The sequence below is a fragment of the Bombina bombina genome, chromosome 10 (genome assembly GCF_027579735.1).
Source record: "Bombina bombina isolate aBomBom1 chromosome 10, aBomBom1.pri, whole genome shotgun sequence".
NCBI classification, from domain to species: Eukaryota; Metazoa; Chordata; class Amphibia; order Anura; family Bombinatoridae; genus Bombina; species Bombina bombina.
The window spans coordinates 151160860-151188275 of NC_069508.1; the positions used below are offsets into that span (position 1 = coordinate 151160860).

The following is a 27416-nucleotide window of genomic DNA, read 5'->3' on the forward strand; positions in this document are numbered from 1 at the left end:
GCCGGTACCGCAAAATATTTATCCAACCTACACATTTTCTCTGGTATTGCAACTGTGTTACAATCATTCAGAGCCGCTAACACCTCCCCTAGTAATACACGGAGGTTTTCCAGCTTAAATTTAAAATTTGAAATATCTGAATCCAGTCTGTTTGGATCAGAACCGTCACCCACAGAATGAAGTTCTCCGTCCTCATGTTCTGCCACCTGTGACACAGTGTCTGACATGGCCCTAATATTATCAGCGCACTCTGTTCTCACCCCAGAGTGATCACGCTTGCCTCTAAGTTCTGGTAATTTAGCCAAAACTTCAGTCATAACAGTAGCCATATCCTGTAATGTGATTTGAAATGGCCGCCCAGATGTACTCGGCGCTACAATATCACGCACCTCCCGAGCGGGAGATGCAGGTACTGACACGTGAGGCGAGTTAGTCGGCATAACTCTCCCCTCGTTGTTAGGTGAAATATGTTCAGTTTGTACAGATTGACTTTTATTTAAAGTAACATCAATACAATTAGTACATAAATTTCTATTGGGCTCCACTTTGGCATTAGCACATATAGCACATGTATCTTCCTCTGAATCAGACATGTTTAACACACTAGCAATAAACTAGCAACTTGGAAATGCTTTTCAAGTAATTTACAATAATATGAAAACGAACTGTGCCTATAAGAAGCACAGAAAAAATTATGACAGTTGAAAATAAATAAGTTATAGCATCAAATCTTTGTAAGAAATATACAATTTAGCAAAGGATTGTTCCCATTAGCAAAGGATAACTAACCCTGGCAGCAGAAAAAATACACAAATAAACGTTTTTTATCACAGTCAACTACAATCTTCACAGCTCTGCTGTGAATGATTACCTCCCTCAAAAAAAGCTTTGGAGATCCCCGAGTTCTGTAGAGATGAACCGGATCATGCAGGAAGAAAATGAACCTCTGACTGAGTTTTTTGATGCGTAGTAAAAGCGCCAAAAATGGCCCCTCCCCCTCACACATAACAGTGAGAGAGATCAGTAAACTGCTTTAATTTAAACAAAACTATTGCCAAGTGGAAAAAATAGTGCCCAAAACATTTTTTCACCCAGTACCTCAGAGAAATAAACGATTTTACATGCCAGCAAAAAAACGTTTAACCTCAATAAATTAACTGTTATTTAAAACCTATTGCAAGTCCCTGCAAATTAGGTTAAGTCTATGCATACAGTATAAATCCAGTGAAGTACCATTCCCCAGAATACTGAAGTGTAAAATATACATACATGACAGCCTGATATCAGCTACATCTACTGCATTTAAGGCTGAGTTTATATTACAACGGTATGGCAGGATTTTCTCATCAATTCCATGTCAGAAAATAATAAACTGCTACATACCTCTTTGCAGATTAATCTGCCCGCTGTCCCCTGATCTGAAGTTTACCTCTCCTCAGATGGCCGAGAAACAGCAATATGATCTTAACTACTCCGGCTAAAATCATAGAAAAAACTCAGGTAGATTCTTCTTCAAATTCTACCAGAGAATGAATAACACACTCCGGTGCTATTATAAAATAACAAACTTTTGATTGAAGGTAATAAACTAATTAAAATCACCACAGTCCTCTCACACATCCTATCTATTCGTTGGGTGCAAGAGAATGACTGGAGGTGACGTAGAGGGGAGGAGCTATATAGCAGCTCTGCTGGGTGAATCCTCTTGCACTTCCTGTAGGGGAGGAGATAATATCCCAGAAGTAATGATGACCCGTGGACTGACCACACTTAACAGGAGAAATAGGTTTTACAACTGGCCTAATTCTAACTTACGTCTGGACAAAAAAGTCTGAACCTCAGGAAGTTTATCCAGCTTTCTACAAAAAGAACAGAAAGCCGAAATGTGTCCTTTTATGAAATAAGCGAACAAATCCTTGTCAAGGCCAGCTTGTGAAAAACTGAAGGATTCTAGGAATCCTAAAGGAATACCAATAAAATCCTCTGGATAAACACCACTCAAAATATGCCTTCCAAATCTTGTGATAAATCTTATGTGTCACAGGCTTTCTGACCTGCATCAAAGTTTCAATGACCGAATCTGAGAAACCTCTATGTCTCAAAACTAGGTGTTTTACCTTCACGTCATTAAATTTAGAGATGAGATCCTGATGGAAAGAGAGTACCTTGAGACAACCGGTCTAGTCTCAGAGAAAGAATTCATGGAGGAGATGATCTGCACTAGATCCGCATACCATCTCCTGTGGCTGTAACCATTAATATTACTGAAGTTGAATCCTGTTTCATCCAAGTAATGACTCTTGGAAGAATAACAAACAAAGGAAACCGTTATGTTAGATGGAACTCCCATGGACATACCAAGGCGTCTTATGTTACCCTTTGGATCTTTTACAATACATTGGAAGCTAGTGATTTAAGTGAGAGGCCATCAGATATATGTCATGTAAGCCCCATTTGATCACGAAGCAATAGAAAATGTCCTTCCACTCTGTTTGATGGAACGATTGACTGCGATGATCCATCTCCCCAGTTGTTCACACCTGGTATGTGAATTGCCAATAGGGAGCAATGATTCCTCTCTGCCCAAGACAGAGACTAAGACACTTCATGAATGGCCAATGGACTGCTGGTACCTCCCTTGATTTATGCAAGCCACCGGCATGATATTGCCCGACTGGAAACGGATAAACTTTTCCTCCTTTAATAGGGGCCAGGGCTGAAAAGCAAGAAGAATCACTCAAAGTTCTAGAATGTTAATTGATAACCTTGCCTCTAGGAGGAGACCAAACTCCTTGCACTCTTCGAGAAATCCAGACCGCCCCCAAGCCTGAGGGATTGGAATACGTCAGAAAAGTAGACCAAGACTGACAAAGGAAGTATGCACATATGGTCATAGAAAGACTGTGTCCCCAAGAACAGGATTGTCTGATGGAGAAATAAAAAAAACAAAACAAAACAAAAAAAAAACAAAAAAACAATCTGTTGATTCAACTGTAGATCATTATTTGACCACTGAGGTAGCAGACAATCAAAGGGGTCTCAAGTGAAGGGGGGCAAAAGGAGCTGTGTCAGCTACCGTAAGACCCACCGCCTCCATGCGGTTACTGATGGAAATGGAGCCTTTTGTAGGAAAAGACATAACTATCAGGAACTAGATGCATAAGGATTGAGTCTATTATGACTCCTATAAAATGCTACCCTTATAGCAGGATATAATGAGCTTTTGTGTACTTTGATTCTCCAACCAAGGTCTTGAAGGAAGATAGAAGCTTATGAGTATGAGCAATTACTAGTTCAAGCCTATTCCCTGTCACTAGCATGTCGTCCAGATATGGTGCAACTGAAATGCCCTATATTCTGATTCCCCACCAAGATTGTACTCAACACAGAGTGGCATACTGGCAGAGGTTTTGCAAAGGAGGCAGGGACCCTATACTAAGGGCACCACAGCCTTTCTCCCAAAAACAGCTTCTGCCAAAGCAAAAACATCAAACTTGTAAAATTTTGCAAAAGTATGTAAGGAGGACCAAGTAGCCGTCCTACAAATTTGCTCCACAGAGGCCTCGTTCTTAAAGGCCCAAGAAGAGGCCACAGCCCTAGTTGAGTGAGCCGTAACCCTCTGAGGAGGATTATGTCCCGCTGTCTCATAGACCAAACGGATAATGCTCCTCAACCAAAAAGACAGAAGTGGAAGAGGCCCTCTGCCCCCTACGCTTCCCAGAATACACCACAAATAAGGATGAAGTCTGTCTGAAATTCTTTGTGGCCTGAAGATAAAACTTAACCACATCCAAGTTATGAAGTAACCTTTCCTTAGACGAAGAAGGGTTAGGACACAAGGAAGGTACTACTATCTCCTGATTGATATTACAATCTGACACCACCTTGGGAAGAAATTCCAACCCAGTGCGAAGCACAGCCTTATCGGCATAAAAAACCTGGTAAGGGGGCTCATGTTGCAAGGTCGCTAACTCAGAGACTGTAAGCAGACGCAATAGCCAGAAGAAACAGAACCTTCCAGGAAAGAATCTTAATGCATAGGCTCAAACGGAGCCCTTTGCAAAACCTTAAGAACCAAGTTCAAGCTCCAAGGGGGAGCCGAAGATCTAAAAACCGGTCTGATTCTGGACAGAGCATGAACAAAAGGACTGAATATCAGGAAGCTCCGCTAGCTTCTTGTGTAACAGATCCGATAAAGGCCGAAATATGTGCCTTTAAGGAACTAGCAGCAAGGCCCTTATCTAGACCAGCTTGAAGAAAAGCCAAAAACCTGGATACCCTAATCTTATGCCAGGGATATCAATGTTCCTCACACAAGGATAAATAGGTCCTCCACACCTTATGATAGATGCGTCAAATGACCCGTTTCCTGGCCTGAATGAGAGTATCAATCACTCCCTCCGAGAACCCTCTACGTTCAATCTCTACGCAGTCAGCCTCAGAGAATCGAGATTTTGGTGGAGAAAAGGACCCTGCTCCAGCAGATCTCTGTGATTTTAAACTTAAAATCTGGCTCCTCCATAGTCGGAGGTTTCAAAGACGCTGATTCCGTCCCAGAGAGGGCACCCTCCGACGAGTCGGAGGCGTCATCATCGGATAATCTCTCAGGATGAGAGATATCCAATATAGTAGATGACCCCTGGGACGGAAGGCTATGTCTTTCCCTTTGCTTGCCCTTCGCAGGATGTGGTAGGGCATGGAAGGTCGCAGAAACTGCTTCTTGCAACTGTGCAGCAAAATCTGGCGGCCACAAGGCCCCTCCCGCGGGATGATCAGTAGGGCCTTGGGGAGCTACATGTGTAATCGGAGATGAATGTTGGGAACGCATCTTGCTGGGCGGAGAACCCTCAGAGATGGATGGCTCAGTAGTACTAAATATCTTATTCTTTTTAGATATTGCAATTTTATCAAAGCATGTGGAACACAGTTGAGCAGGCAGATCAACCTGTACCTCTTCACAATAAACATAGGTATTAGATTTAATTTAAGAGGGAGTATCCTCTGAGTCCTCCATAGCTTACGCCTTTCATACGGACTAGATAGATTAAATAGCACCTTTATACACCAATGGCCAGGACACTCACAACCTCCTATGACCCCAACAACAGAGAAACCGTTACGTCTCCTGCAATTGCCGATCAGGAAAAAGAGTGGAAGAAGCCACTCCCGGTCAGATTGAGTGAAATGCAGGACCGCCCCTGCACTACAGAAAAACATGCCAAAAGAAGGCTGCACTGCTCTTACGCCTGGCTGTTCACACATTGCTAGACATAGCATCAAACACAATAAAATATTATGCATAAATCCGCCCCCCTGTTCAATAATCCCCTTTCCAGTGATATTAGCCCATGATTCTATAGAGATAAAAGGAGACACACTGTGACACGGGCTTCTTGCGTTATCATATGTGTATAAAATGAAACGATCTTACCAGAATCTATGCCGTGGAACAGGAACACGGCCCTTCAAGTGTCAGGTTAGTAGCATCGCTCCCGACATGGATTTAAGAGAATAAAGCAGGCAGCGAAACTTATCAACGCTGATTGCTTAAGGAGCTGTTAATCATGAATCAGGATTTTTTCGCGGAAGAACTCCCCATGCATCTCCGGATTCTAACTTTCACCCATGCTCTCACTGAGAGGCTGAAAGGACTAAGCGCCAGTCCCATTTCTTAGAGTACTAGCCTCCATAAGAGACAACTCCAATCTTGCGACACTGGGGGATGAGGGGAGTGGGGGAGGTATCTAAGCCTTTGGCTGGAGTGTCTTTGCCTCCTCCTGGTGGCCAGCTTCTTAATTCCCACAAGTAATGAATGAAGCAGTGGACTATCCTCTCATTAAGATGGAAATGCAGACTGACATAAACACTATCTGTTTACATCCCCTGGCAATGATGGAAGTACAATGCTTTATTGACTTATAAAGAAGTATCAATGACAAATGGTGGCATTATAATTTATTATAACTATCTGCGCTATTATGATTAGTACAATATGTAATTGCGTATATTATAGTAAATTGGGTACACTGTAGATCACATAAGAATGTGCTCATATGTACAGCTGCATAAAGGTCTTTGCAAAAACACACTTAAAGGCCAGGCACCTATTTCATAAAAAGTGCCATAAAAATTTCCCCAGAGCTGCAAGAGAGCTGTGATTAGAATAGGGTAGGTAGGGACCTAAAAAATAAAAAATGTGTGAGGAGAGCAAGCCAAGTCCCCTGGCTATGCTGTACCTGTGTCAGGGAACCTACAAATAGCCTATGGGCTCTGTGTGCGCTATGTTAAGTCACTTACCTTACCAGGCATGTCAAACCCTTGTCAATGCAGCTGCCGCAGTATCCAGTAGAGAGCCCATCCAGTGCAGTTATTGGGTACCGCAAAGGATTGCGGTAGGAAATACCTGTGTCCCTCAGGGGAGGCCAAGGACGAGTCCCTGTGACGCCTGAGGGTAGTTATGGCTGAAGTCCCCTAGGGAAGTACTGTGCACATAACAGGGTATTCATGTGTCCCTGTATCATCCAGCTGCTGTGAAGTTTCTCTTCTGTCTTCTTTGTTAGTAATACTCCCTTGGGACTCTGGGTCTCACATTGGTCTGAGCTCCCAAATTCAAATCCATAAGCAAGTAGCTGGAAACAGCTCTATTGTCAAATAACTCCTACGAGGCCAAGAACATAACTAAGAGAGATGGGAGGGATTTTAAACTCTGATATGGGCTCTTGACCTAGTGGCAGGAAATATATCCCATACGCTATGGAGAACTGTGGACCATCATTTTACGAAAGAAAGACACAACCGCAAGAGCAGACTTAAGTGATGCACCGGCAGCATAAAGTGACAATAGGTTTACTAAATATAGAAACTGTTTTATACAAAGAAGACTTCTCTGTATAGCCGGCCGTTAAAGTGTACTATGTGGGGTATTTGTGCTCAGTTCATGGATCAGAGCTTTTGTCTGTTGTAAACTTAGCTACCACCTACTGAACTAAGTGCAGGATTAAACCATAGGCAGGCAGCGTTATGCTCCCCTAACTTGATAGGAAAGGCTTTTTTACATTTTGATTATGCCACTTGATAAGGCCCCTCCCATAGTGTGATGACACTATTCACTTGCACAACAGCTAACACCATTACATGTGACAAATCCTTTTAATCAGTTTCCTTTACACACATCACCCTAGCATAACATTGGAGGGGTCAAGAGACCATTAAAACAAGGTAGGTTTATATTTTTACATAAACATCAAATTGAGTTGCTGCTGGTGGAAAAATCACGACGCAATGTGAATTACACAAAATCCTACGCAATGGAGATGGCAGAGCAAGGGGTAAAGGGCAGACTTATCAGCTCTAAATAAGCACAAACTCAGAGCGTCGCAAAGTTTGTATTTAGTCTTCAGGCTACATTAGTAACAACCACTGAGGCTAGGACAGCTTGAGGGGAACATGAGTGGAAAGTTTCTCAGTACAAGTGTCAAGCTCCTTAGTGTGTAGCTGTAACAAAATGCATCTTATTAAGCAGGAAGCTGCACGTTATTAGCCGGCAGGTGACTTAAAGTGATCCTAGCGTTTGTGAGATGCTAGGATTTACACATGCAACAAAGAAAGGGGACTTTCCGTCATGAAGTATAAAATACCTCATGCTAAAAGTTCCTTTGCCTGCAGCGTTCGCCACACTGAGCGCTTCAGGGGGACCATGGCAGAACACTATTTTATCAATAAGGTGAACTTAGCCAATAACATGCTAGTTATCCATCATAATGCCAGCTGGCACACACAGCTATTGGATAAGAGGTGGAAACGAAACCTCACTGAAAAATAGCGTTCTGCTGTGGGCTGCCTGAGTAGCTCAGCGTGGCGAACACTTCATAATACTTCATTACTAAAAGTGCCCTTTATTTGTTCCAGTGGTGAAACGCTAGGATTTACTATCACTTTAAGGACACACGTACAAGTATATTTATCTCTTATTAGGGAAAATCTTGGTCCTCCTAAGGCTATACAAAGTCTGAATGTGCCTTGTTTTAAATCCCCTCACATCACAGAGTGATGTAAATCATTGTGCTCAATCCTACCGTCATGATTTATTCGTACAGTGCCCATAGATACATCACGTGGTGCCTAGCACATAAATAGCATGCACACAAGGATTCCCAAGCAATAGAACAATGTTATACATAACCACCTAGCAGTGTGGGGTTTTTCATTAGGACCTGTGTCTCAAGGTAGGTTTGCCTCCCACCAGCCATTAGTCTTACAAACCTTCCGCAAGACTCACCAGTGTGCGCAGCCAGCATTCCTCACAGTGCACGTGCCAACACTGAATCGACGTCAGGGGCATGGTGTAGGAGTCCTGGCAAGAAAAGAAAGGAAATTATGTGCATAAATTGTAATCAGCCCCTGACACAAGCAGCAGTTGTAGCATCCTGGACAAGTCATGCACACAGTGTCACTACGATGAGGGACTAGATGCCAGCTGTGTGCTTCACTTAAATGCACACATTTTGCTCTTAATTTTATCATAGCAAAAAATATGGCAAATTTACGATGAGGACACAGATGGGTGACATTACCTAGCTTATACATATACAGTTATTGTTTAATACCTTATGTGAAGTATTACTCCTGCATAGATGTGTGACATTACCTAATACATTTACAGTTATGATCTAATACTTTATGTGAGAATTATTACTCCTGCATAGATGTGTGACATTACCTAACTTATACAAATACACTTATGGTCTAATACTTTATGTGAGAATTATTACTCCTGCATAGAAACGTGGCATTACCTAGCGCATATATATATATATATATATATATATATATACACACACACATATACACACACATACATACACACAGTTATGGTCTAATACTTTATATGAGAGTTATTACTCCTGCACAGATGCATGCCACTAGATTATAAATATACAGTTATGGTTTAATACTTTATATGAGCAGTATTACTACTGCACAGATGCGTGACATTACCTAGATTATACAAATACTGTTATGGTTTAACACTTTATATGAGAGTTATTACTCCTGCATAGATGCGTGGCATTACCTAGCTTATACATATACAGTTATGGTCTAATACTTTATATGAGAGTTATTACTCCTGCATAGATGTGTGATATTACCTAGCTTATACATATACAGTTATGGTCTAATACTTTATGCGAGAATTATTACTACTGCACAGATGTGTGACTACCTAACTTATACAAATACAGATATGGTCTAATACTTTACGTGAGAGGTATTACTACTGCACAGATGTGTGACATTACCTAGCTTACACATATACAGTTATGGTCTAATACTTTTTGTGGAGGCATTACTACTGCACAGATGTGTGACACTCACCATGCAAATGAGGCATTTGTAGCGATCCCCTCTTGACAGCTGTCTTTCTAATTCTCGAATACGAGCTTTTAGTGCGTCAAACGTCGTCACTGTTGAGTCTTCTGTAATTCTGAAGAAAAAAATAAATATATATATTCTGAAAAGGTGTGAAAGTACAAATGTGAAAAGATATCAAACGACAGCAGCAAAAATATAATTTTTGCTCACCTAATAAATTTATTTCCTAGTGGTGAGAGTCCACACGCTATTACTCCTGGGAAATATACTCCTGACTAGGAGAAGGTAAAGATCCCCAAAACACCTTCCAGAATACTAGAAACTAGTCTGTGCACCAGTATTCAGACACTACGCCTTCTCAGAGAGTCTTTAGTGGCTTGTATTAAACCGATTACATCTTCAGTAGCAATACATAACACTTGCCAGCTCTCTGAGGTTAAGTGTCTGAATACTGGTGCACAGGCCATCACAGGATATGTGCGTATGCCGCTGAAAACCAGTAATAACCTTTACTAAAAGCTAATGGAAGTATATTGTAAAAATGTTTCTATTTCAAGCTGACCTTTCTATCCCTTTAAAACACAGAGCTATACATGAAATAAAGGAAGAACAAACTAGCGCTAATCAAATCTTAACGGGCAAAAAACAAAAAAACTGATGCACGCTAATAAAACCTAGGGTGTATAAGAATATAAGGTTCCTGTAGCCCAATTCCAAATAAAGATGCCTGTGACAATAGTCCAGAGGACCACTCTCACAGAAGAACATTTGGAGCACCTCCAGTCTTCACCTTTCTTCTGTAAGGCAAAGATAAAACTTGTTACCAGAGAGATGGGAGGGGTTTTAAGGCCTCAGAGTTTTAGGAATCTTTGTCTCCTCCTAGTGGTCAGGAGTGGAATTCCCAGGAGTAATGTCTTGAGAACTCTCACCACCTTTATGAAAGAAACTACTTTATATCAGCAAAACCTTCCAATTGGGCAAGTACCATCTAGGAAACCATTTTAATAAATGAATAAAGTTAAATGCACTACAACACATGCACAATGTTCTGCCTCCAAATGATTAAGTTACTTTATAATGTATAATGCTTTTATAATTCCTTCCCTCCTGATCATCTTTATCAGTCACACCCTGGTACACTACTGTATAATGCTTTTATAATTCCTTCCCTCCTGATCATCTTTATCAGTTACACCCTGGTACACTACTGTATAATGCTTTTACAATTCATTCCCTCCTGATCTTCTTTATCAGTCACACCCTGGTACACTACTGTATAATGCTTTTACAATTCATTACCTCCTGATCTTCTAGTTCAGTCACACCCTGGTACACTACCATATTATGCTATTACTATTCATTCCCTCCTGATCTTCTAGTTCAGTCACACCCTGGTACACTACCATATAATGCTGTTAGAATTCATTCCCTCCTGATCTTTATCAGTCACACCCTGGTACACTACTGTATAATGCTTTTAGAATTCATTCCCTCCTGATCTTCTAGTTCAGTCACACCCTGGTACACTACTGTAAAATGCTTTTACAATTCATTACCTCCTGATCTTCTAGTTCAGTCACACCCTGGTATACTACCATATAATGCTATTACTATTCATTCCCTCCTGATCTTCTAGTTCAGTCACACCCTGGTACACTACTGTATAATGCTTTTAGAATTCATTCCCTCCTGATCTTCTAGTTCAATCACACCCTGGTACACTACTGTAAAATGCTTTTACAATTCATTACCTCCTGATCTTCTAGTTCAGTCACACCCTGGTATACTACCATATAATGCTATTACTATTCATTCCCTCCTGATCTTCTAGTTCAGTCACACCCTGGTACACTACTGTATAATGCTTTTACAATTCATTCCCTCCTGATCTTCTTTATCAGTCACACCCTGGTACACTACTGTATAATGCTTTTACAATTCATTCCCTCCTGATCTTCTTTATCAGTCACACCCTGGTACACTACTGTATAATGCTTTTACAATTCATTCCCTCCTGATCTTCTTTATCAGTCACACCCTGGTACACTACTGTATAATGCTTTTACAATTCATTCCCTCTTGATCTTCTTTATCAGTCACACCCTGGTACACTACTGTATAATGCTTTTACTATTCATTCCCTCCTGATCTTCTAGTTCAGTCACACCCTGGTACACTACTGTATAATGCTATTACTATTCATTCCCTCCTGATCTTCTTTATCAGTCACACCCTGGTACACTACTGTATAATGCTTTTACTATTCATTCCCTCCTGATCTTCAAGTTCAGTCACACCCTGGTACACTACTGTATAATGCTATTACTATTCATTCCCTCCTGATCTTCTTTATCAGTCACACCCTGGTACACTACTGTATAATGCTATTACTATTCATTCCCTCCTGATCTTCTTTATCAGTCACACCCTGGTACACTACTGTATAATGCTTTTACTATTCATTCCCTCCTGATCTTCTTTATCAGTCACACCCTGGTACACTACTGTATAATGCTATTACTATTCATTCCCTCCTGATCTTCTTTATCAGTCACACCCTGGTATACTATCATATAATGCTATTACTATTCATTCCCTCCTGATCTTCTTTATCAGTCATACCCTGGTACACTACTGTATAATGCTTTTACAATTCATTCCCTCCTGATCTTCTAGTTCAGTCACACCCTGGTACACTACTGTATAATGCTATTACTATTCATTCCCTCCTGATCTTCTAGTTCAGTCACACCCTGGTACACTACTGTATAATGCTTTTACAATTCATTCCCTCCTGATCTTCTTTATCAGTCACACCCTGGTACACTACTGTATAATGCTTTTACAATTCATTCCCTCCTGATCTTCTTTATCAGTCACACCCTGGTACACTACTGTATAATGCTTTTACAATTCATTCCCTCCTGATCTTCTTTATCAGTCACACCCTGGTACACTACTGTATAATGCTTTTACAATTCATTCCCTCCTGATCTTCTTTATCAGTCACACCCTGGTACACTACTGTATAATGCTTTTACAATTCATTCCCTCTTGATCTTCTAGTTCAGTCACACCCTGGTACACTACTGTATAATGCTTTTAGAATTCATTACCTCCTGATCTTCTAGTTCAGTCACACCCTGGTACACTACCATATAATGCTATTACAATTCATTCCCTCCTGATCTTCTAGTTCAGTCACACCCTGGTACACTACCATATAATGCTATTACAATTCATTCCCTCCTGATCTTCTAGTTCAGTCACACCCTGGTACACTACTGTATAATGCTTTTACAATTCATTCCCTCCTGATCTTCTAGTTCAGTCACACCCTGGTACACTACAGTATAATGCTTTTACAATTCATTCCCTCCTGATCTTCTTTATCAGTCACACCCTGGTACACTACTGTATAATGCTTTTACAATTCATTCCCTCCTGATCTTCTAGTTCAGTCACACCCTGGTACACTACTGTATAATGCTTTTACAATTCATTCCCTCCTGATCTTCTAGTTCAGTCACACCCTGGTACACTACTGTATAATGCTTTTACAATTCATTCCCTCCTGATCTTCTAGTTCAGTCACACCCTGGTACACTACAGTATAATGCTATTACAATTCATTCCCTCCTGATCTTCTAGTTCAGTCACACCCTGGTACACTACTGTATAATGCTTTTAGAATTCATTTCCTCCTGATCTTAATGTTCTTAAAATAAACCTTTTTTTACTGCAACTGTTTTTCAATAGCCAAACTCACCATTTGTTTTACATGGAGGAGCCAATCTGGGCTTAAAGTGAATGTAAATTTTGATGCTTAAGTTCCCGGTTTTTAAGACTTTGATTAAAAACAGGGGCACTTTAATTCATCAAAATTTACATTTCACTCCTGTTGAGAAAAAGAAACTTACCTTTTAATCTTCACAGCAGCTCCAGCTTCCTCCACCTGTCGCAAAGCCTCTTCCTGGGTCTAAAATGAAGAATCTGGCTTCCTCCAATCACAGCGTTGAATCAGACACTGATTCCCCCGTGATTGGAGGATGACCTATCCATCATTTTGACATCAGAAACGGCTTGCAACGACCGGAGGAAGCTGGAGCTGCTGTCAAGATTAAAAGGTAAGGGTTTTTTTTACAACAGGAGTGAAATGTAAATTTTGATGAATTAAAGTGCCCCTGTTTTTAATCAAATTTTTAAAAACCGGGCACTTTAGCATCAAAATTAACATTCACTTTAAGTCTGCAGACAACAAGGGTAGCCACAGCCATTACGCTAGTATAAAGAGCATGGTTTTACAGTTGTTATCTGATAAAACTAATTAGAGACGTATATGTAGCAGGGATAGCCTTGGTCATTTTGTCTAATAAAGACAATTAGGTACAGACATGTAGCAGGTTACACACAGTCATTGTTCGTATAAAGTGCGTTTTACAGTTTTTTGATAAAGAAAATTAGGTACAGATATGTAGCAGGGTTACTCATTCTCATTACGTTAGTATAAAGTGCGTTGTTTTTCAGTTGTTATATGATAAAGGCAATTAGGTACACGTACGAGGGTAGTCACAGTCATTATGTTATGTAGTAGGGTTATACACAGCCATTATGTTATTATAATGTGTGTTTTACAGTTGTTATCTGAGAGAAATTGTAGTGCAGACTTCACAGGGCTGAACTCATTGAATGATCAAAGAAAAAGGGCAAAACTCTCCAGCACTGCGAGATCTCTCACAAGATTATTATAGAAAGGCAGATGTTGCTAAACGTGTCTAAGGGGCGTTCCCTGCAGTTGAAGGAGTGACAAGCTCAGTGTTATATAGCACTACACAACATGACAGTTCTGCTCTATTTACACTCTGTGCTTTGTATTTTATATTACTTTACACTTCAGATTGGGTCCTTTCAGTATTATTACTTTTAAGCTTTTCTCTCTCTTTTCTATTTTAATACATTTAGCTTTAGATTCAGCAGTGATTTTACAAATTCTGATTATGCTCTGAAACTTTGTGCTACTTTAACAAATTAGATCATAATTTATATATTTCTGTGTATCTTTTACAACTTACATTGCACTTGGTATTTTCTCTATTGTAAAATAAAACACAGCTTCAGAAAGTGGGAGGGACAGGAGAGATCCCTGGGCTGAACAGAGGCGTTCCTTTGGTATATCTGGAGCTCTCTTACAAGTCTTGTGAGGTGATGTAAGCATTTAAACAAGCTTGCCTCACTAATTTTCCTAGCCAACTATATATAGGTGAAGTTTTCTAAAAATTGACAATACACCCATTTAACTGACAGAAAAGTAATATTTACTAAACTAAAGGCAAAAGCAAATTAAACTGTAGTGAAAACATTTCAGTTTAATTTGCAATTGATGCAAACTGAGCCTTTATATAAGCCCCAGGTCTCTGCCAATTCAGGTAGCTACGCTGGTGGTCTTGGCTATAGTCAGTGTTCCAAAAGGACTGTCCTTTTGGAACACTGACTATAGCCAAGACCACCAGCGTAGCTACCTGAATTGGCAGAGACGAGCGGAATCTTACCACCACAGTGGAGTGGGAGTTAGCTGGACAACTCTGAGGGTCCAGGAGGCACTTGTGACACTTTTCAAGTGTCCTTCATCCTGTGAGTATTTGGTTTTATTTGCACTGCGTGTCCCATCTCATTGGTAACCGCACTATGTTGGCGCCTTCTTTTATCTCCTTTTCTATGTAGTATCCACCCCTGGGTCACCAACAGGGATCGTTTGAAGAAGTGCTTGCCTCCTGTGATTTGGACGATACGCCCACCACATTTGTATACATTTGAACTTTGTGTATTGGGACGATCTCACTATATCGTATCTATTAACGATTTAACTATATCGCTGTGTCTACTAACAACCACTGCCTTGTATTTTAAATGCCAGTACCCCCTTTTTTAGTTAAGGAGTATACTGCCAAGACAGCACTAATTTACTATCACCATTTGTTATTTGAGTTTAGACCTAGGAATAACTTATCTGTTTCCTACTTGGTCTCATTTTTTGAAATTATCACTTTATGATTGCCACCTGCATATACACTTTTTATTCACCTTTATATTGATAGTTGATTTTAGACCGTTGGCGCACTAATTATACACTTTTATATTTTTAAATGTAATTAAACAATCTGAAAGGTAAAGTTATATAAAATACAAAGCACACGTAAATGCAGCAGAACTCTCATGTCACACAATGCTATATTGCACTAGGTTTGTCTCGCCTTCACATACAAAAATGGAGGAATCTGCCTTTTAAGAATTTCACTAGGGATCTCACAGAGCTGGAGGATAATTTTATATCATCTCCCTTGAGCACAAGGAGTAGGGGGGTTATATCATATTTATATAATTAAGCCCTAAGTCAGGTTCTCCTAAACCTAGGGAGTAGAAAATTTAAATTCTAGAAAAAAAAAACCCACACACAAGAATCACGGTCTACAGCCAGAGAAATGAATTAGAAGGCAGTTTCTAATGGAGATTGAAGGGATAAAGTCTCAGATCAGCCTGATACAACGGACAAATCAATTGCTGGACTGTAGATCAGGGCGCTAGTTAGCTGGAAAATGAACGCACCGCTAGCTGCGTCACGCTGCAGGGAACCTGGGCAAATCAATGGCAGGGGTATTGATTTAGTTATTATCACTTCATACGCTCCCAGACATTGTTAAATATACATTTATTAACAAGAGCAGGGAGCGTGGAGGGGAAGGCTGAATCTTCAGAACTGAGAAGTAAAATCCTTTGGGGCCTTATGTGCGGCCAGGACCCATGGTCAGGAAAAAGGTAACCGTGCGCCTGGTAATTAGAACACCCCCTGCTGCTACAAAGTAGTAACCATAAGCCTGGTGCTCGGATTAGAAAAACCCCTGCTGCTACAAAGTAGTAACCATGTGCCTGGCGATGAGATTACATCACCCCCTGCTTCTACAAAGTAGTAACCGTGTGCCTGGCGATCAGATTACATCACCCCCTGCTTCTACAAAGTAGTAACCTTGTGCCTGGCGATCATATTAGATCACCCCCTGCTTCTACAAAGTAGTAACCGTGTGCCTGGCGATGAGATTAGATCCCCCTGATACAAGCAGTGGCAAAAATTGGAGGAATCTAACCCTGTAGGACAAGGATTAGCATCAAGGTTGCACATGGCACTGCTGTCAACCTTGTTTCTGCCACTGCAGTAAGGAAACAATATGTTTCATCTCAAGATACTTGACAAGAATGGCTTTATTAAAAATAAATCATTACATTTTATTTCTTTCCTATGTCATGGAAAGTCCACGTCATTCTAATTACTTGTGGGATATTCAACTCCTGACCAGCATGAGGAGGCAAAGAGCACCCCAGCAGAGCTGTTAAGTGTAACTTCCCTTACCTGTAACTCCCAGTAATTCTTTGCCTCTGATCGGGAGGATGGCGAAGATGAGTGTCTGAGAATCCTTTCATGGGTACTTTTCCCTGCAAGCAAGGATTTGGGGCTATGCTGTGTCCATGTCAATCTCATTAGTAAGATTAACCTCTTAACGACCCTGTACGTCCTCAGGGGTTTCAAGCAGTGGACACAGCATCACTGCAATAGCTTTTTTGGCACACTGATGCAGAGAGAGACACTCTGTGGCCCTCTCTGCATCGGCCAGCGATGGTGCCGATCGTTGGGGGGTGGGAGCCATTGCAGGGAATCGGGTGGGCGGTCCATCGTTGGTGAGTTTCCGGCCAGCAGTGGGAAATGACTGTCGGGTGCGCACGGTGGGTGGAGGCGTGTGTGTGCGTGCCAGCGATCTGGCCGCATATAAAAAAAATTAAGCGGTGGAAGAGGGTGGTGGGTGGCAGAGGAGGGAGGAATATGTTTTGAAAAGGGATCTGGGAGGGGGGTAGGGTATGGAGGGGGGCAGCTACATTACAGAAAAAGTGGGATTAAAAAAAAAATAAAAAAAAAAAACACATTTGATTGCAAAGTGGGTACTGGCAGTACCCAAAATGGTGGCAAATAGTGGGGGAGAGTTAGATATTTCTTGGGGGGGGGTCAGGGAGGATCGTACACAGCAGAATATATTTTTAAATAAAAATAAAAAAAGGCTTTTATTTTAGTAGTGGCAGACTTTCTGCCAGTACTTAAGATGGCGAGGACAACTGTGGGGTGGGGGAGGGAAGAGAGCTGTTTGGGAGAGATCAGGGGGTGGGATGTGTCAGGTGGGAGGCTGATCTCTAAACCAAAGCTAAAATTAACCCTTCAAGCTCCCTAATTAACCCCGTCACTGCTGGGCCTAAAACAAGTGTGGTGCGCAGCAGCATTTAGCGGGCCTTCTAATTACCAAAAAGTAATGCCACAGCCATAAATGTCTGCCATTTCTGAACAAAGGGGATCCCAGAGAAGCATTTACAACCATTTGTGCCATAATTGCACAAGTTGTTTGTAAATAATTTCAGTGAGAAACCTAAACTTTGTGAAAAAGTTTGTGAAAAATTGAACCTTTTTTTTTTTTTTTTTTTGATCGCATTTGGCGGTGAAATTATGGCATGAAATATACCAAAATGGGCCTATATCAATACTTTGGGTTCTACATGTCAAGGGATATTCAGCAACTCCTGAGAGGTATCAGTGTTCCAATGTAACTATCGTTAATTTTGAGGGGGAAAAAAATGGTTAGAAAATAGCAAAGTGCTACTTGTATTTTATTTCCCTATAACTTGCAAAAAAAGCAAAATGAACATGTAAACATTGGATATTTCTAAACTCAGGACAAAAATTCAGAAACTATTTAGCATGGGTGTTTTTTGGTGGTTGTAGATGTGTAACAGATTTTGGGGGTCAAAGTTAGAAACTGTTTTTTTTCATCATTTTTTTTATTTTTTATAGTAAATTATAAGATATGATGAAAATAATTGTATCTTTAGAAAGTCTATTTAATGGCGACAAAAACAGTATATAATATGTGTGGGTACAGTAAATGAGTAAGAGGGAAAATTACAGCTAAACACAAACACCGCAGAAATGTAAAAATAGCCTTGGTCCCAAATGGTCAGAAAATGGAAAAGTGCTGTGGTCCTTAAGGGGTTTATGGTGGCTTTTAGCAGTTAGAAAGCGGCGAGGTAGTCCTTGCTTTATTATAACATTTATGCTACCCCTTTATGGAAAGCCAGGGTTGGTTACTCTGTCCTTTCTTTGTCTACAGGTCTGACAGATGTTGGTGAGTTTGTCACACCTGACAGGCTGCCTCTGCCTGGCAGCTGGATCCACAGGTAAGTGCTTATACCTTATGGAGGGTCAGCATTTAGGATTAAATCTGTGGCCATTATAATACTCCCTGGATTGGAATATTTTTTCAGGCAGCTTGTAGAGTACTGTACTGCTAGGGGTATATAAAACGTTAACTGGATTTCAGGTTCAAGTTATTTATGGCTGGCTGCGAGACAATGGCTCTGGAAAAGCAGGGGTTAATATACCTTTTCTTTTTTATTATTTCTACTATACATGTGCCTGATGTAGTTATTTCATTATACCGACGTATACAGTACTTTATAGCATTTCATTTTATTCAGTATCGTTTTGTGGTGCATTCGTAATTTATTTTCTTCCTTGCGGTCACGTGACCATACTTGAGGCTTCCGCTTCTCCGGCAATCCTGTCAGCCGGTCTTTTAGCGGAGCGCATTTAGCTGCATGACTGGAGAATTCCCTGTGACTCCGGTTCAGAGTATTGATTGTCTCCTTCATCTGACTCGTTACTAATGGGTATCAGGAGCGGTAAGTCCTCAGCAAAGTCTGAGGTTTTTTTTTTTTTTAAGGTTTTTTACTCTTTGTTTTCTCTGTCTGACAGTTTTTAAGTACCATTACATCAGGGTACATTTAAATTGCATAGGGTTTATCTTGAATAAGTCTTCTTACTAGTGTGAATACATGTTTAACATGGATACTGAACTGAATTTGGGTACCAATTTTGACAAATGTTTATATTGTTTGGAGGTGCAAGTTCTTCCTCGTGTGCAACTATGTTCCACATGTTTAAGCAGGACTTTGTCATCTAGAGACAAGGATTCCTCCTCTGAGCCATATCTCGAAGGATAAAGTTGTTCATGCCATGTCTCAGTTTTCCCCCTTTAACGTCCCATGCTTTTGCAGTTTCACATGCAGTACCCTGCAGTTCCTCTCAACATCCTTCTGGGGGTGTTTATTTAACAGGACATCAGCCTTCCCTGTTGCTGGTAAGCGAAAGAGGAAATCTAAAAATATTGCTTAGTGACTTCTAAAGGCGAGATCTCCGATTCTGAATCTGCAATGGCCAATACTACACTCAGAGGAGGTTAATTTTAAATTTAAAGCTAGAACACCTTTGATTACTTTTGAAGGAGGTTCTTGCTACTTTGAAGGACTTCAACTCGTCTGTTGCTGAGAATCCAAAGAAAGTCTAGTAAACTTAACAGAGTATATGATGTCACTCCATCTGTGGACGTTTTTCCAGTTCCTGGTCATATGGTGGAGAATATAGCTCAGGAATGGGACAAACCAGGGATTCCTTTTCCCCAGCCCCTGTTTTTAATAAAATGTTTCCTGTAGTTGACTCTGTACGTGACTCTTAGCTCCCTCTACCTTAGGCACAGTGTGTCATCTCTACTCTAGCCAAGAGAACTACTATTCCTACTGAGGATAGTTCTTTCAAAGATTCCTTGGATAAGAAGCTTGAAGCTTACTTATAGAATATCTACATTCTTCAGGGATACAGTGGCAGCCTGTTGCAAGTATTGCTACGGTTGCGGGAGCAGCATCTTATTGGTGCAATGTCTTGTCTGATCTCAGAAGAGACTACTATAGAGATCATCCAGGATAGGATCAAGGCTCTTAAGTTGGCCAATACTTTTATCTGTGATGCCAACATGCAAGTGGTTAGACTGAGCCAATATTTCTAGCCTTGCTGTTATGGCTTGCAGAGCTCCGTGGTTAAAATCTTGGTCTGCAGATCAAGAAACAAAAGTCTTTGTCTTCCAAGCCAGAGCAATCCAGGTCATCTTGGAAATCCAGTCAGCCTTCCAATGATTCTAAATCAGCATGAAGGGGCCGCCCCCAATCCAGTCTTGGATCAAGTGGGGGGCAGGCTTTTGCTTTTTCGTCTGGCTTGCATACGCGATGTCCCAGACCCTTGGGCTTTGGACATAGTATCCTAAGGATACAGGAGAGGATTCAAGACTTGTCCTTTCAGGGGCAGACTTATCCTATCAGGGTTATCTGTGAACCAGGTAAAGAGAGAGGCCTTCTTAAACTGTGTAAAGGACCTATCTTCTGTGTGGTTGATGTGGTTGATTGTTCCAGTTCCCGTAGAGGAACAGGGTCAAGGATTCTATTCAACTCTTTTTGTGGTTCCCAAAAAGGAGGGAACTTTACATCCCAAGTATCTGAACTAATTCCTCAGGGTTCCGTCCTTCAAAATGGAAACCATTCGTTCCATTCTTCTCTTGGTCCAAAAGGGTCAGTTCATGACGACCATAGACTTGAAGGACTCTTATCTTCATGTTCCCATTCAGGGATCATCACTAATTTCTGATATTTGCCCTTCCATATGGCCTTGCTACAGCTCCCAGAATAGTCACAAAGGTTCTGGGGGCTCTTTTGTCATTGGTCAGATCTCAGGGAATAGAGGTGGATATATACATATACATATATATATATATATATATATATATATATATATATATATATATATATATATATATATATATATTTTTGTAATTTATTTATTTTCTTTCTTTCACACTTTGTCTTATAAATTATTTGCCAGTTTTAAAACTGTTAAACCGATTCCTTATCATTACACATATAGTGTTTAGGATTTGCTTTTTAGCGCTTCCCTTTATTTCCACTTTGCTTTCCACAAAATAAGTTCTGAGCCTTAGACTTCAACAGTAATACTACGGGACACAATACATTAATGTTAAAGGGATACCTATACTAACCAGTACAATCTAAAAAAAAAAAAATATATATAATATAGAACATGTCTGAAAGGGTACCGCAAAACAAAAACAAAATATTTTTTATTTAAAAGACGTTTAGGTGTAACCATAATGAGATAGATTTATTATCTTCATTTTCAATAAAGTCTAATTGTGCAATTTCTTGCTTTTTGAGGAAGAAACACAATTACCATTAAATGCAAGTTCTGTTTCCAAAAGGGATTAAACCAACTAGGCCAGGGTTTGACAAATGCAGAAAAATCAGCACAATAAATACAAAATGAAAGGAAGGGCAAAAAGCAGGTCCAGAACTTGAAGACAAATGGGCATCCAGTCCAAGACACAACTAGGATAAGGGCAAAAAAATAATTATTGATGATTTTGTACAGAACTCTGGGTGTCATGCCAATGGGTGAGAAGCCACAGGCTGGGGGAACAGTACTAAAATGAAGGCCAAGTGCATTCACAACCACCTCCTGCAGATCCTTAAGAGGCTGTAGATCATAGTTCCCTCTGGAGACCAAATGATCCACCGAATGAGTGCTTCAGCTGTAGGCAAGTCCATCAGTAGAGAAGCATAAAGACAGCTCTTTTTAGGACAGACAAGATAAAACATTTTACAGCTGCTCACTCAACAAATGCGGATTGCTGAAAGGACTAAATGTGGAATTTTGCCAAGGTCAGGCCGTTGTCTTGTGGCACGGCAGCCTATGAATGCTCCCTGATAATTGTAAAGAACTACCAATATGGTATCTAAATTATGCAAACACCACACACAGGAAGATCTGTGAGAGGTGAATGAAGCAGAGAGAAAAGGATCAGTCCGAGTTGCAGAAAATCTCACTTCACTGTCTAAGAAAAGCAAACATTGTGGGAGAGCAACAATTGCCTGTAACCACTCTACAAGACTGTTGCCTGAATTGTACAAAAAAAATGTGACAAAAAGGAGTAGAATAATAGGGTATCTAACTGCCTATAGCATTCACTCGATAACCACCTGAGTATGTGAGGGTCACTTACTCCACCTAATACTTGAGGAAGTGCTAGGGCCCCTTGTAACACCCAGAACAAACTAAAAGTCACCTAACACAGAAGTGATTGCAATCCCTACTACCAAGTCACATAAACATTATGCTTACCTGATAATTTAACTTCCTTCTTGGCAGTGAGAGTCCATGAGAACATTCGTTACCTATGGAAACGAGTCACTACCCACCTCCTGGTGGCCAGGAAAGGTAATTCCCATAGGTTATGAATGTTTCTTGTGGACACTTACTGCCAATAGAAGCAAAATAAAAAAAAAATCTTTTTTCATAACATTCATAACCTATATGAATTACCTTCCCTGGCCACAAAAAGGAGGGCGGTGACTCTGTTCTCCCATAGGTAAACAATGTTCTTGTGGACTCTTAATGCCAATAGAAGAAAATGGTAGTGTGTGCAGTAGTGGTGGGGAACCCAAGTGCAAAATGTTCTGTAGGGCAGAGATCCTAGTTAACTGAATGAGGTCATGACTGATACCATGTGAAGTCTCTTTTTATGGAAAATAAACTGCTGAGTTGACACATATTCAGGATGGTGAGGGCAGGTGGATAGATGGAATAATCAGCAGACACCACCTGAGCAACACTATGGGAGCAAAGATTTAACACACTTGTCAGGGAGTAGCTTACATTAATATAAAGCACAGGAAAGGTGATTGGCCCTGTGTGTACACTAGTCCATACATACACACCACATTATGTGCAGATATGATGAAAACTGAAAAAGGAAATTTATCCTTACCGGATAAATTTATTTCTTTTACGATATGACGAGTCCACGGATTTCATCCTTACTTATGGGATTACGCCTCCTGGTCAGCAGGAGGAGGCAAAGAGCACCACAGCAGAGCTGTATACATAGCTCCTCCCTTCCCTCCCACTGCAGTCATTCAACCAAAGTTAAGAAGAGAAAGGAAAAGCCAAGGCGCAGAGGTGACTGAAGTTTAACAAAAATAAAAACCTGTCTGAAAAATTGACAGGGCGGGCCGTGGACTCGTCATATCGTAAAAGAAATAAATTTATCAGGTAAGCATAATTTTCCTTTTCTTTTACAAGATATGACGAGTCCACGGATTTCATCCTTACTTATGGGATACAATACCAAAGCTATAGGACACGGATGAAAGGGAGGGACAAGACAGGAACCTAAACCGAAGGCACCACTGCTTAAAGAACCTTTCTTCCAAAAACAGCCCCCGACGAGGCAAAAGTATCAAATTTTGAAAAAAAAGTGTGAAGAGACGACCAAGTTGCAGCCTTGCAAATCTGTTCAACAGAAGCATCTTTCTTAAATGCCCATGAGGAAGCCACAGCTCTAGTGGAATGAGCCGTAATTCTTTCAGGAGGCTGCTGTCCAGCAGTCTCATAAGCAAGACGGATGATACTCTTCAGCCAAAAAGAAAGCGGTAGCCGTAGCTTTCTGGCCCCTACGTTTTCCAGAAAAAACAAATAATGAAGATAATTGGTGAAAATCCTTAGTCGCCTGCAAGTAAAACTTCAGGACACAAACCACGTTCAAGTTATGTAACAGACGCTCTTTCTTAGAAGGAGGATTAGGACACAAGGAAGGAACAACAATTGCCTGACTAATATTCTTATTAGAAACAACCTTAGGAAGGAAACAAGGTTTGGTACGTAAGACCACCTTATCAGAATGAAAAATAAGATAAGGAGAATCACATTGTAAAGCAGAAAGCTCAGAAACTCTGCGAGCAGAAGAAATAGCAACCAAAAATAAAACCTTCCAAGAGAACAACTTAATATCTATTGAATGCATAGGTTCAAACAGAACCCCTTGAAGAACATTAAGAACTAAATTCAAACTCCAAGGAGGAGCAATTGGTCTAAACACAGGCCTGATTCTAGTTAGAGCCTGACAAAAAGATTGAACGTCTGGAACATCTGGCAGACGTTTGTGTAACAGAATAGACAAAGCAGAAATCTGTCCCTTTAAGGAACTTGCTGACAACCCTTTCTCCAATCCTTCTTGGAGAAAAGATAAAAATTCTGGGAATCCTAACCCTACTCCATGAGTAGCCCTTGGATTCGCACCAATAAAGATATTTACGCCATATCTTATGGTAAATCTTTCTAGTAACAGGCTTACGTGCCTGAATCAAGGTATCAATGACCGAATCAGAGAACCCTCGTTTAGATAAAATCAAGCGTTCAATCTCCAAGCAGTTAACTGCAGAGAAACTAGATTTAAGTGATGGAAGGGTCCCTGAATGAGAAGGTCCTGCCTCAATGAAAGTTTCCACGGTGGCAGAGAAGACATGTCCACCAGATCCGCATACCAAGTCCAGCGCGGCCAAGCAGGAGCGATTAGAATTACCAAAGCCCTCTCCTGTTTGATCTGTGCAAATCACCCGGAGAGCAAACGGTGGAAAAACATAAGCTAGGTTGAACGACCAAGGCACTGCCAAAGCGTCTATCAGTTAGGCCTGAGGATCCCTTGATCTGGATCCGTATCTTGGGAGCTTGGCATTCTGACGAGACGCCATCAGTTCCAATTCCGGCCAGCCCCACCTGAGAATCAGAGCGGCAAAGACCTCCGGATGGAGTTCCTATTCCCCCGGATGAAACGTCTGTTTGCTCAAAAAGTCCGTTTCCCAGTTGTCCACTCCTGGGATGTAGATTGCTGACATATAACAAGCGTGAGCCTCCGCCCACCGAATTATCTGGGATACTTCTGTCATCGCTAAGGAACTCCTTGCTCCTCCCTGATGATTGATGTAAGCCACACTCGTGATGTTGTCCGACTGAAACCGGATGAATTTGGCCAAAGCCAACTGAGGCCAAGCCTGAAGCGCGCATTGAATATCGCTCTTAATTCCAGAATATTGATTGGGAGTAGAGACTCTGACCGAGCCCACACACACTGAGCCTTCAGGGAATTCCAGACTGCACCCCATCCTAGAAGGCTGGCATCTGTTGTCACGATCTCCCACGAGGGCCTGTGGAAACACGTCCCCTGGGACAGATGATCCTGCGACAACCACCAAAGAAGAGAGTCTCTTGATCCAGATCTATCTGAGGAGATAAATTTGCATAATCTCCATTCCACTGTCTGAGCATGCTCAGTTGTAGAGGTCTGAGATGAAAACGAGCAAACGGAATGATGTCCATTGCCGCCACCATCAATCCAATTACCTCCATGCACTGAGCCACTGAAGGCTGAGGATTGGACTGAAGAGCTCGACATGTATTCAAAATGTTTAACTTTCTGACCTCCGTCAAGAAAATTTTCATGGATACAGAATCTATTAGAGTTCCCAGGAAAGGAACCCTTGTCTGTGGAATTAGTGAACTCTTTTCTAGATTCATCTTCCACCCGTGAGTCCTTAGAAAGGACAGAACCATGTCGGTATGAGACTTTTTCAGTTGATAAGATGACGCCTGGTTCAGAATATCGTCCAGATAAGGCGCCACTGCAATGCCCCGAAGTCTGAGAACTGCCAGCAGAGACCCTAGAACCTTCGTGAAGATCCTGGGTGCCGTGGCCAGCACGAAGGGTAAAGCCACGAACTGAAAATGTTTGTCCAGAAAGGCAAATCTTAGGAATTGGTGATGATCTTTGTGGATAGGAATGTGAAGGTATGCATCCTTTAAATCCACGGTAGTCATATATTGTCCCTCCTGGATCAATGGAAGAATTGTCCGAATAGTCTCCATCTTGAAGGATGGGACTCTGAGAAACTTGTTTAGACTCTTGAGATCTAAAATGGGTCGGAATGTTCCCTCTTTTCTGAGAGCCACGAAAAGATTTGAGTAAAACCCCTGCCCCTGTTCTAGAATCGGAACGGGACAAATTACACCCATAGTGGAGAGGTCTTTTACACAATGTAAAAATGCCTCTTTTTTTTTTTTCTTTTTTTTTTTTTATTGAGGGTGAAAAATGCATATACATACAGGTATGTTTGATAAAGGGAAGAAAAGTAAATACAAGTACGAGAATAGTACAATCAGTAATTTCCATAACATTAAGATTGGCGTACATGTTAGTAGTTACTTGTGGTGAACTATATAATACAATACTACCGGCTGCTGTTCATTTAATACCTTATGTGCAACATAGAACATAACAGTCTCAAACCCTCTATTTTACTACCTCCATATAACAAATGAGGTCGCTCATGGGCCTCCAACATAGCTAAGATAGTATATAGTAGGAGGGTAATATTAGCATGAGGCCACTTTTGGACCTTACAACAGTACCTGTAAATGGATATATAAAGCACATCAACTATGAATATGGCTATATACGGACAAAAGTATAGGGTAACTTAATCTATCTTAGAGCCCACTATATTCCAATGCAACAAGAGATCATATCTAGGTTACATAGATCCCTGAGTCTGCCTTGTGGTGAGTTGAGGTACAGCTTTTATCTAACATTGCAATTAAAATCTGTATAGTCTGGCACTAGTGTATGAGGCTACGATGTTCTCTAATATAAGAGGACTACCAGTCTAACTAGGGGGTTTATGTGAGTTCTCAAAGTATAAAGTTGTAATAAATAAAAAATAAAATAAAAAAAAATAATATAAAAAAATAATAGTCCCTCTATTGATTAAATAAGAGTGGTATTTCAAGCAAGTAGCCTCCTTCTAGTCTATACACAACTATAACATTTTGGTGCGTCTGGGGGTATACTAGTGTTAAAAGTCTCACAAATTGGAACTAGCATATTGATAAGCTGGACTGGCAAGGGAAACTTGTAGGCCTTCACCAATAAGCTTTAATAAATGTTTCATAGGCCAATTAGTAAGCCTCCATGCAATAAGTATAGTGTATACATACCCTGATATTCTACTAGCATAGGGTCAAAAGGCACTCACTCCTATCTTTAATTATGGTAAGTAGCGGAACATGTATCCCCTAATGTGAAGTAGACATTAACCATATTTAGGCAGCGGATCTCATACACACCAATCATATTTAGATATCTGTGAAACAGTGTTTCTGTGGTATTGAATCTGTGAAAACATGAGACTGACCCTCATAGCTTGAGGCTAAACATATACAC

At 40.8% G+C, this 27416-nt stretch overlaps 1 protein-coding gene across 3 annotated transcripts in view; it reads right to left on the reverse strand.

The window, feature by feature from the left end:
* RNF220 (ring finger protein 220) overlaps window positions 1-27416 on the reverse strand; it is a 384981-nt gene that overhangs the window by 7654 nt on the left and 349911 nt on the right. For all 3 annotated transcript variants that reach the window (XM_053693391.1, XM_053693390.1, XM_053693392.1), the window contains 2 exons: window positions 9376-9484; window positions 8279-8353 (listed from right to left, as the gene is read on the reverse strand). In XM_053693391.1, the coding sequence (XP_053549366.1) occupies window positions 8279-8353; window positions 9376-9484 (184 nt within the window). The remainder of the gene's footprint in view (window positions 1-8278; window positions 8354-9375; window positions 9485-27416) is intronic.